The sequence below is a fragment of the Hibiscus syriacus genome, unplaced genomic scaffold (assembly GCF_006381635.1).
Source record: "Hibiscus syriacus cultivar Baekdansim isolate YM2019G1 unplaced genomic scaffold, ASM638163v2 tig00111614_pilon, whole genome shotgun sequence".
Classification (NCBI taxonomy): Eukaryota; Viridiplantae; Streptophyta; class Magnoliopsida; order Malvales; family Malvaceae; genus Hibiscus; species Hibiscus syriacus.
Genome location: NW_024063134.1, coordinates 682,194 through 693,043, shown reverse-complemented (window position 1 = coordinate 693,043; position 10,850 = coordinate 682,194). Strand labels below are relative to the sequence as shown.

At 34.6% G+C, this 10,850-nt stretch overlaps 1 protein-coding gene across 1 annotated transcript; it reads left to right on the top strand.

Moving 5' to 3' along the window:
- Positions 1 to 1,297: 1,297 nt before the first annotated feature.
- LOC120165772 (dnAJ-like protein slr0093) lies at positions 1,298 to 6,494 on the top strand. Its single transcript, XM_039175216.1, has 6 exons — positions 1,298 to 1,462; positions 4,130 to 4,207; positions 4,363 to 4,438; positions 4,589 to 4,662; positions 4,778 to 4,848; positions 6,090 to 6,494. The coding sequence occupies exons 1-6, from the start codon at positions 1,433 to 1,435 to the stop codon at positions 6,130 to 6,132; spliced, it is 372 nt and encodes a 123-aa protein (XP_039031147.1). The 5' UTR covers positions 1,298 to 1,432; the 3' UTR covers positions 6,133 to 6,494.
- Positions 6,495 to 10,850: the final 4,356 nt, after the last annotated feature.

Below are 10,850 nucleotides of genomic sequence, written 5' to 3'. Positions count from 1 at the left end.
CTTCAGGGGCGTGGTTGAGGGTGTGTAAAGTGCGCGACGACGTAAGGCCTCAAAAAATAGGGGCTCCGAAATCGAGTATATCTATCAGTTGTTGCCATTAAGAAGTAGAAAAATAGGTATAGAGCAGTAGTTAGATCATTGGGCCCATGACTTTGTTGATCCTAAGTTCGAATCTTGTTAACAAGCAAAATTATTTTTGGGAAAACAATGTAAGTGGGTTTGCTCAATGTAATACATCTGTAAGTTTTTATTATTTCAGAAAAATAAGTTCGAGATCTAAGGGCCCCTTTACAAGAATTTGCACAGGATCTCCAACAACCTAGCCACGGCCCTGATATTCTTTCCTTTGTCTTTACTTAGTATTTATGTATATTTAAGGTTGAAATCTTAAGAAAAATATTTAAAATTAAATTCAAAATCTAATATCAATTAATATATTGTCATCGTACCAAAAATTTGATTAATTCAAATCGTAATTATTTAAATATGTATTATGTGTGACTTTTATAATTATATTTGTAGACTTTGAAACTACCTTTAATTCAATAGTTTAGAGACACTTTCATGGCGGAATGTTACGTTTGATATTAACCAATTCCATTTTATTTACTCTTCCTCTTCGAATACCAAAGTAAATATATTAAAACAAAATTGATGGATTTTAGAGAATAATAACAATATATAAATTCTGCAAGCAACATTTGGATAAGTTACTCCTTAAATCGAACCGCTTAAATTAAAATAGGGTAAATTATGTATTTAATCTTCTAACTATCATTTTGGTTCGTTTTGGTCTTCTAATAATAATTATTTTAAATCATACCTAAAGTTATGTATTTATTCTGTTTTGATCACCCGTCATTAAGAAGTTAACGATAGTGCTAACATGTTACCATAACGTAATGCTATGTCATTATTAAAAATAAATAAAAAATTAATTTTATTTAATTTTCAATAATGAGTAATCAAAACAGACCAGAACGTAATACTAGCTATAAAACAAAAGTAATAATTGAATAACTAAATACACAGTTTACCCGTTAAAATATTATTTTATACCTTAGACAAACAGGATAAGTCTATACATTATTTTTTTTTATATTGAATTTTTAAAACAATTTTGAACAATAATCTAAAAACTCTCTTCACCTACTTCTCCAGAGAAATGAGGTTAATGTCTTTTACTGGCGCGTGTACAACACGTACAAGATTTTCCTTATAATTTTGTTTCAGGCTACAAACGCAGATATAAGTCCCAGATCCATATTTGAACTTGTGGCATCCAAACAACCACTATTTTTTCCCAAAAAAAAAAAATCCCCAATTTCCTTTTCTCTTTCTTTTTATTTTTCAACTCTGAAAATTCTGATAAAAATTATTATGAGGTATGTAAATAATAAAGTTCTGGTTAGCTATATCGTTGCATTTGCAGATGGAAGGCAATGATAACTCCACTTCAAAGGTATTTTTTACTTTTATTCTCAAGATTTTTAGTTTACGATTGAAATCACTTGACTTGAAAAGATACGTAATTTGAGCTAATTGTGTAGTTTTTTTAGTTATAAAGAAACGGAAGAAAATCTCTTTGACTTCATTTTCTTTACTGCTTGATTTGAGTTCTCTATATTTTAATTTTTTTGTGTAACTGAATTCTATTACTGGGTCTGGTTTTTTATTGTGAATTTGTTAGAAATGATTGATGTTTTACATTATAGAAGTTTAAATGGAACTGATATTGTGACTTTTTGTGGAGTTGAAGAACAAAGTTAAATGTTCAAATGAGTTGTGAAAGGGAATAACGGGAAATTTAAAGATACAAGGAACATAATTATGATGGGGGTTTTCTGCTTTCTTGAAAGAAAAAAATTATAAAAGGATTGATCAGATTCATTAGAATATTATTTTTTTCATCTTGTTTCTTTTAGAAATTGTCTAGTTTGTCTTAGATTCAGTCGAAATAAGCAATTTGCTTTGTTGTTTGATTATCATGAATGAGATTCGCCTTGGTAGCAACTAAAAGCTCTACCTTCTTTTGGTATTCTGTCATTGTGTCGATTTGGAACACCTAATTCTTTGGTCCATATATTGCCTAAAATATTTAAGTTTGTGAAAGTTGTTTTAACAATGCATTTTTAGATTACTTTTGTGAGGGGAACTACTGAGTTGTCGAATGACTTAAATCTAGAATGGTGCTATCTTAGTTTTAAAAAGCACGTCTAGGCATGCCTAAAGCGCAAGGCGCTTGTAGGCACAGAACTAAATGCATCTAAAGGCATAAGTGCAGAAGCGAGTGCTTTTTGAAGATTCGCTAGGCGCACCGTTTCCACTGCTTTAGGGGGAACTAAAGGGCAGATTGAATGCTGCAAGAGGTTAGGTGGAGAGACATGGTTGGTCCAAGCTTGCTATGTCGGTCAGCTTCTTTCTTTTTAACACCTTTGCTGTGCCTGTGACATTGAGTGGATCTCAGTGTCTTATGGGCTGAGTAGACCCGTGTGAGATGGATGAGTTTAGTGATATTAAACTTATGGGCTGAATAGACACGTGTGAGGTGGATGAGTTTAGTGATATTGAACTTATGGGCTGAGTAGACATGTGTGAGGTGGATGATTTTAAAGTGTTTATGTGATGATTTTGTGAATTTTGAAAATGGCGCTTGTTTATTACCGTGTAATCCTAACTCTATGGTGAAATGCTTTGGAAATTGGAGTTTTGTGAATAGTAGAAATGGGTCTTGAGGAGGGGACAAGTAATAGTGAAGTAGGGGAGGAGATTAAGTGATTCAAGAGGGAACCACTGGATATGTTCCAGAACTAATTTATAAGCTTTTCAGCACAAAAAGTGTGCTTCGCCTATGAAAGGCATGCTGTGTGCCTTCACCTTGCGCCTACGCTCCAGGAACCCTTTGCGCTTCGGTACACCTTGCGCCTTTTAAAACCAAGGGTACTATAAAGTTTTCTGCAATTCTTGACTCAATCCATGATGAATCGACACTGCTGTCATATTTCAACAGCATTTGCTGGTAAACGTGTTTGCATTTGCCTAACTTCATGCATTACATTTGTGTGCCTTCTTTCTTGCTTTGTTGGTTTAGGAGAATATATGGGGGCAGTAGCCATTAAATGTTGCAGGTGTATATTCATTTGGGTATAATGGTTATATAAAATTTCCATTGTCTTCTTCTTCTTCGCCTATGAAGGCATGCTGTGCCTTCACCTTGCGCCTACGCTCCAGGAACCCTTTTTGCGCTTCGGTACACCTTGCGCTTTTAAAACCAAGGGTACTATAAAGTTTTCTGCAATTCTTACCAATCCATGATGAATCGACACTGCTGTCATATTTCAACAGCATTTGCTGGTAACGTGTTGCATTTGCCTAACTTCATGCATTACCATTTGTGTGCCTTCTTTCTTGCTTTGTTGGTTAGGAGAATAATGGGGGCAGTAGCCATTAAATGTTGCAGGTGTATATTCATTTGGGTATAATGGTTATATAAAATTTCCATTGTCTTCTTCTTCTTTCATTGATTATTGCCTGTTATGTAACACTGCAGTAAGATACTCCTTTCATCTGTCCAAACACTTCAATGATTTCCTAGACCTGGGAATTTTGGATAAACAATACTAACACCACACAAATGCTTAAACAAGTCGATCTATTTAACACAAATTATTAACGTGTCAAATTTTATATAAATATATAACACCTTAAGCATGATTATGGTAGGGAAAATAAATATGAACATGACACGAACAAAAAATTCTTATAACCTTCTCCATTTACATTAAAAATGTATGTATTAATGACCTGCAGTTACCTCCATTCATCCATCCCTTCCTCTGCTTCCCTTTTGTTTTTGGAAATGGGGGAAGCTATTAATGTGTTAGTTCTTTTAGTTTTGTGTTAATGCTGTATATTTTGGTAATTTCTTTAATAGTAACGGGTACCATTTTCCATCCCCTTGTCTAGTTAATTCAACCAAGAGCTTTTTGTGTGACATCTGTGACACTCTAACCAGCATGTTTGCTTTATACTCATTATCTCTGTCCCCAGATGAAGTGATTATTTGTTTCATTTCAAGCTATAGTTATGCCAGCGTGTATCTGATACATAGTTCTAATTTCTATTCAAGGATTACTACAAAATTTTGGAAGTTGATTATGATGCAACTGATGAGAATATAAGGTTAAATTACCGGAAGCTTGCACTGGTCAGTGCCCCCCTTTTTTTAACCTCTGTCTTCGTCATGTTTTCCTGTTGCCATTGCTTCATGGATAGCCTTTCGCAGTTTTGTTGCATTTAAAACTTCATTTATTTTTAAGACAACTGAGCTGAAAAGACTATGTTTTTCTTATGTTGTTACAGAAGTGGCATCCAGATAAGCACAAGAGTGATAGTGCCGTTACCGCTAAGTTCCAAGAGATAAATGAAGCTTACAATGGTAGTTCTTCTGTTAGGCTGGAATAAAAACTGAAATTATCTTTGCCTTATGATTCCTTGATATTTGACTGCAACTTGATCATCAGCCAACTATATACAGAATGTAATGCTGATATATTGTGATATTTTCTTATCGTTAAACCTTTTGCAGTGTTAATCGATCCTGAGAAACGCTTTGAGTATGATTTAACCGGAATATATGAGATTGATAAGTATACCTTAGGGGTAAGAATTTACATGAACCTATCTGGTATATACTAGAAGCAGTGACATAATTTTCTTTAGGTTAACTGATTGATGCCACCTTATAATGCTCTGGGAAACTGTAATTGTGATGCAGGAATATCTTGCCAGATTTAAAGGAATGATTCTTACCTGCAACGGGCTTGGTATTAGTCATACATCAACATGGTAATTCTTTTGACTGTCTTAAACTTGTGATAATTCTCACATCTTCATTTTACTAAAGCTCCCCCTAAACTTAGTCATACATCAACTGATAAACATGGTATTAGTTATTCCTTACAGAAAAGGATCAGTCTCATATCTTCTTTTTACTAGAATTCCCCTAAAGTTAGTGATAGTTTGTTTTTCTCTTTGTTTGGGAGTTGGGGGTGCGGGGAGGAGATTGTGTTCTGTAGAATGGCTGTTTTATGTAAAACCTCACAGAAAAGGGTCATTCTTGTATCTTCTTTTTACTAGAAGGCATAATGTCAAATTTAGCCTCCAACCTTTACTAAAACTGTCATTTCGACTCATATTCTTTTTTTGGAGCATTTTAGCTCCCAAAGTTTTATTTTAGGGCAAAAAAGCTCCTAACGTTTAACCAAATAGTCACTTTGGTCCTTATTATTTTTTTTAGAGCATTTCGCCCTTAATGTTTCATTTTAGGGTAAAAAAGGCCTCTATTTTAGAGCGTTAACCATTTGTTAATTAACGGTTTCCCCCAAAATGAAACGTTGTAGGTCAAAATGCTCCCAAAAAAGAACAGGGGCCAAAGTGATTATTTAATCAAATGTTAGGAGCCTTTTTTGACATTATGCCTTATTAGAATTACCCTTAACTTTGTGATAATTTGGTTCTCTTTGTTTGGGGATTGGGGGGAATGTATTTTGTAGAATGGCTGTTTTATGTGAAACTTCGCAGAAAAGGATCGTTATCATAACTTCTTTTTACTACAACTCCCCCCCTAACTTAGTGATGACTGATGAGCCCTTTTATGCCTGGTTCATAATTTGAGGGCAATGCCTTTGAGACTTAGGAATGCTTCCAACACTTTCCTATCAACGCTTATAAATATTATAAACCCCTAATCTAAGTGTATGATTGAAAATAATTGTGGCTGGTGACATTTATATGGATGCTATGTGGAGAAGCACAAATGCCTATGTGACTCTAAAGCTTAGATTTAAAGACTTTTATATCTGATGGCTGAAATATGCTCTACATATTGAACTAACTCTAAAGAACTTTTTAGTTCCTCTTTTACCATACAGTTCATGATTAGCGGTGTTATTTTCTCATCTATTGAGTTTCCTAATTGTATATATGTGGATTGTTCCGCTTATGAATTGACTTTAGATCGATCGGATGCTTAATAGATGCATGTTATCACCCTTGCCGTGATACTAATTACTTGCATGTTAATACAGGACACAACTAACAGGAACAAATGAATTTGCTGAAGAAGGTTAGCTCTTATTTACAATTTACTAAGATTGTCACGCTTGTTTCTCAGAACTATTGGTGAATTTAAGATGCCAATACCCTATGAATGCCGGGGCCACTGTCTGAGTATCTTCCGGTCTTTTAATCTACTTGTCAAACCCGAAAACATATGTCGTCTTCTTCGTATCACTACAATCTTTAATCGAAGCTAGGCTTCTGTAAAAGAGAATTGTGACGGTGATGTGAGATGTGTTGGAATGAGGCATGATTTTGATAGCACAACTGAATGTATAATTGAGATATATAATTTAGACGTGCCATTGTTGGTAGCTGTAATTATATAAAATATCATTTAATAATTCATTAAGAATTGATGGCTTGCAAGCAAAGGAAACAATCTATGTTATATGCTGCCGTTGATGGTAAGAATTGTGTACATTGAAAGCTTTTCAATACCCAGAATTCCTTATTTTGTTTGTTCAAAATCGAACAAGAGTAATGGTTGTGATTTCTTGCCTTTTTGTCATTAAAAATGAAAAAGATTTTTAGGTGAGATAATCAGCATTTTTTAAATAAAAAAATAAATTAATGAAAATGAAGTCGATTTTAGAACGAGTTGAGTTTTGAATATTACGTCTTGCTAATGTCTGGTTTTGAATATTATTGTTGAGGACAAATTCAAAATAATTATTTCAAGTATTGTTAGCAAATAAAAAAGTCAACTAACAATCATCTAGTTCCCAAAAAATCAAACTCTCCAATTTTATTTTTGTAAGAAACGGTTTTGTTAAAAATCCCCTCATAATTAATATGAACCCAAAGATTTATGTCGAACAACGGAAGGGGGAAAAGAGTATCCTAAATAGTTCTTTAAGAGGTCGATTTTCGATCCATACATTCGACCGGAATCAAATGGTCTTTCCGTCACCGGTTAGAAGAGACGTATTATTTGTCAAACAGACCCAACAGTATCTTGATCAAAAAAGGATTTGGTAATACCTTTTCATTGCCACGAGGAGCCTCTCAACCCCTCTTTAGGAGGGAGAATGTCCGAGGAAGAGTACATATTACATGCCAACACTTGTTTCCATAGACTATCACTTTCGTTTCCGAAACGCCATAACCATTTGCCAAGTAATGGTCGGTTTTTGAAAGCCATATCCAAAACCACCAACACTAGGAGGACAGACCATTTTAACCAATAAATTTTCTTATTATTTTGAGTACCACCCCAAAAGAATTAAGACATTAAAGACGTTATAACACAACAACTGGAAGTCACAAAATTGAGAGAGTATATCGGTAGACAACTTTTATTAAGGCTAGCCACCCGACAAAGGACAGAGCATTAGCTTTCCAACCGGGTAGCCTTGGGGGTGAAATTTTTCAACAATCGGATCCCATAAAACAACCGAGTTTCTCCTAGCACCGAGTGGTAAGCCTAAATAATATAAAGGCAAGGATCCAATTTGACACCCAACTACGGCTGTCCAACAGTTCAAGCCTGTCTCCACCACATGAATACCAAACATCCTACCTTTTTTCAATTTGATTTTCAAACCAGAGCAGAGGTCATCTAAAATATTCTTAAATCCTTTTTTACGTTTACGACTTGATTTTCGGATGCCCCGCAGAAAACAATCAAATGTTTAATGAGTTGTCCTCACGACCTATCCTGACCCTCGAAACAGACCGACGTTCGGAACCTTATTCAATACCAAATAAATGATGTTGAAACAGAGTGGTAAGCTTGCCTTAAACCCTTTTGAGGTTTTAAATTTAGCAGTTGGAGACATCTGAGGCAGAGGAGATACATTGGTATATCCAACGCGCTCCAAATCCCATCACTTTCGTAAAATATAACAGAAAATTCCAATCCACTGTGCCTTTTGAAGGCGATACTCTATTTTCCGGACTTGACGACCAAATAATTTATCGTTTCATTTGCTATAAGAGAACAATCCAGAATCTGTCTCTTCGGAATGAACTCAAACTGGGATCGACTAATCAAGCAATCATGAATTTCTGCAGCCTCGTAGCCAGAGCCTGCGCCAAGATTTTATAAATTCCACCCATTAAACTATGCCGGTAGTCTTCCAAAGAGGCTGGGTTTGCTTTTATGGGAAGTGATGAACGAAAAGTTGACACAATTGTCCGGAAACTCTAAAATATCATCCTTTAGAAGATGCCAGAATTTCTTACAAAACCCAACGTTGAACCCATACGGACCAGGGACACCATTGCTATCAAATGAGTTGGTCACCTGCCATATTTCCTCTCCTGAAAATTTTGCTTCAAGAGAGTTTGTTTTATTCACACTTCATCAGCAACTTGTAAGGTAGGATTATATGCATTTCGAAACTGCTGAAAAATAAAGGATTTAACTTTACATGGATCAGAAATAACAACTCCAGCACTGTTTTTGAACGAAATAATGGAAATCACCCTTCTTCTAATAGAGGCAGATCAATTAAAAAAAATCTAGAGTTACGATCTCCTTCATTTATCCACTTGACCCTAGAATAATCAAACCCTTTATTTTTAATCTCCTCCCACAATTTGGCTTGAAGATTAATATTCTCAGCAGTGTTATTACTATCGTGAACCCCATTCTATAAGCTTGCTTTAAGAACACTAATATTTACTTTCAGGGCATTAATGTTCTTTTGAAAGTCGTGATTATTTTCTTTAAACCATGATTGAATAGAGACTTCAACACATTTGAGAAGGCTTCCGGTTCTGATTCTGCAATTATTTTGCTCCCTCTCATAAAACCCTTTTGAACTATTGTATTATGATGTTTGGAGCACTAAACATATCTCATATTGTCATATGATGGATATTTACATTATGTGACGTTTGTTGATCATTTCATCAAGTATAGTTGATTATACTCGATGAAGAAGAAATCTGACGTTACGATAATTTTTCTTCAATTTAAAAGACTTGTTGAAAAACTTTTTCAATCGGACTTTTGTATCCCTATTCTCTGATAATAGAGACGAGTTTATTAAGCTCTTGCCCATTTTGAGTTTTTGAAGGCATTTCACTTAATTCACTTCACTATCTCACACTGCTAAACACAACGGGACTGTTGAACGCAGACATCGTCACATAGTAGAGACTGTTCTTTTTCTACTTCACTTTGCATCTCGTCCAACAGAATATTGACCTCATGCTTTTAGGAGACTGTTTATCTCATCAACCAAACGCCAACATCGATATTGGATAATATGTCTTCATACTCCCTAATTTATCAACAATCACTGAACTATCATAAGCTTCAACCATTCGGATGTTTATTCTTTCCTTGGCTATGATCTTGCACGAATCATAAACTTGAACAAAAGTTTGTTGAATGTGTTTTCTTAGATACTCCATGACGTAGTCTACTTATAAATGTTTGGACCAAACACCAACATAATTTATATCTCTCGCTATGATCGATTTTTTCCACACATCTTTCTATTTGTTGCACGAAATGTAATCAATGTACCACAACATTCCTCTTCGGTATTATTCTTTGATGCCTCAGCATCCTCTCCTACAACTCTATTTTGATATACCATGACAAAATGATGAATCAGTTGCAGTACCAACACTCTTGTCTAACATACCACAACAATCTGATGATCCACCTAATGCACCAGTATCCTTGGTTGATATGCTAGAGCATAATGATGTATCTGTTGCTACAATAGGTCTCTTTTCATAACATTAGTCAGTCACGAACTTGGTTGATATCCTAGAGCATAATGATGTATCTGTTGCTGCATATCATCCTTTGCCTTCCACATTACAGCTGAAAATTGTTGCTCGAGCTCTTAAGATCCATTATGAAGGCAAGCTATGGAAGATGAATTTACTAACTTGATGCGCAATCATACATGGGATTTTGAGACTGATCGATCATAGCGTAAAGGAATATTCTCAAGAGACTGATCGAGACTATTTTGAGACTTTTAGTCTTGTAATAAAACATGTTGTGGTACATATTATATTTACTCTTGCACTTCATCATGTGTGGCTCATCATGCAATTTGATATCAATAATTCCTTCTTAAATGACACTTTTCATGAGAAAGTATATCTAGAACAACCTCTAGGATATGTTGATCCTACAAAATCTTCTCATGTTTGTCGATTACGTAAGACCTTGTATGGACTAAAACAAACATCAAGGTATGGAACATTGAACTTTCTCAATTTTTTCTTTGATTTGATTTTCAGAAATCAAAGGCTGATGCATCACTCTTCATTTACAATACAAAGGTAATCATTTTGTATCTTCTAGTATATGTGGATGGTATTATGCTTATTGGTAATAGTGATGACTTCATTGCACACTTCACTAGTTTATTATCTACTAAGTTTGCTTTGAAGGATATGAGGCTACTCAATCACTTTTTTTATATTAAGGTCATTTTCACTCTAGTTGGTTTGTTTCTATCTCAGACGTAATATATTACAGACAAACATCTTGACATAATTTCATATGGAAAATGTCAAGGCAATTGCAACACCTATGCTTTTTCCTACAAACTACCTCTATCTCAGTCATCTATGTCTTTAGATAACTCGAGTTATCAGCAGTTACTTAGTATTTTTTATTATCTCACAATTACTCATCCAGATATTGCTTTTGTTAATAATCAACTGTCATAATACATTTATGGTCCTATACTTGCACATTGGACATCAACTAAATGTATCATGTGTTATCTAAAAGGTACATTATGTCAATA

Bases quoted from the DNA above. Each gene is read 5' to 3' on its own strand.
- LOC120165772 (XM_039175216.1), top strand. From the start codon at position 1,433: ATGGAAGGCAATGATAACTCCACTTCAAAG. The intron at 4,439-4,588 runs GTAGTTCTTCTG...AACCTTTTGCAG, and splicing joins GATAAATGAAGCTTACAATG to TGTTAATCGATCCTGAGAAA. The intron at 4,849-6,089 runs GTAATTCTTTTG...ATGTTAATACAG, and splicing joins ATTAGTCATACATCAACATG to GACACAACTAACAGGAACAA.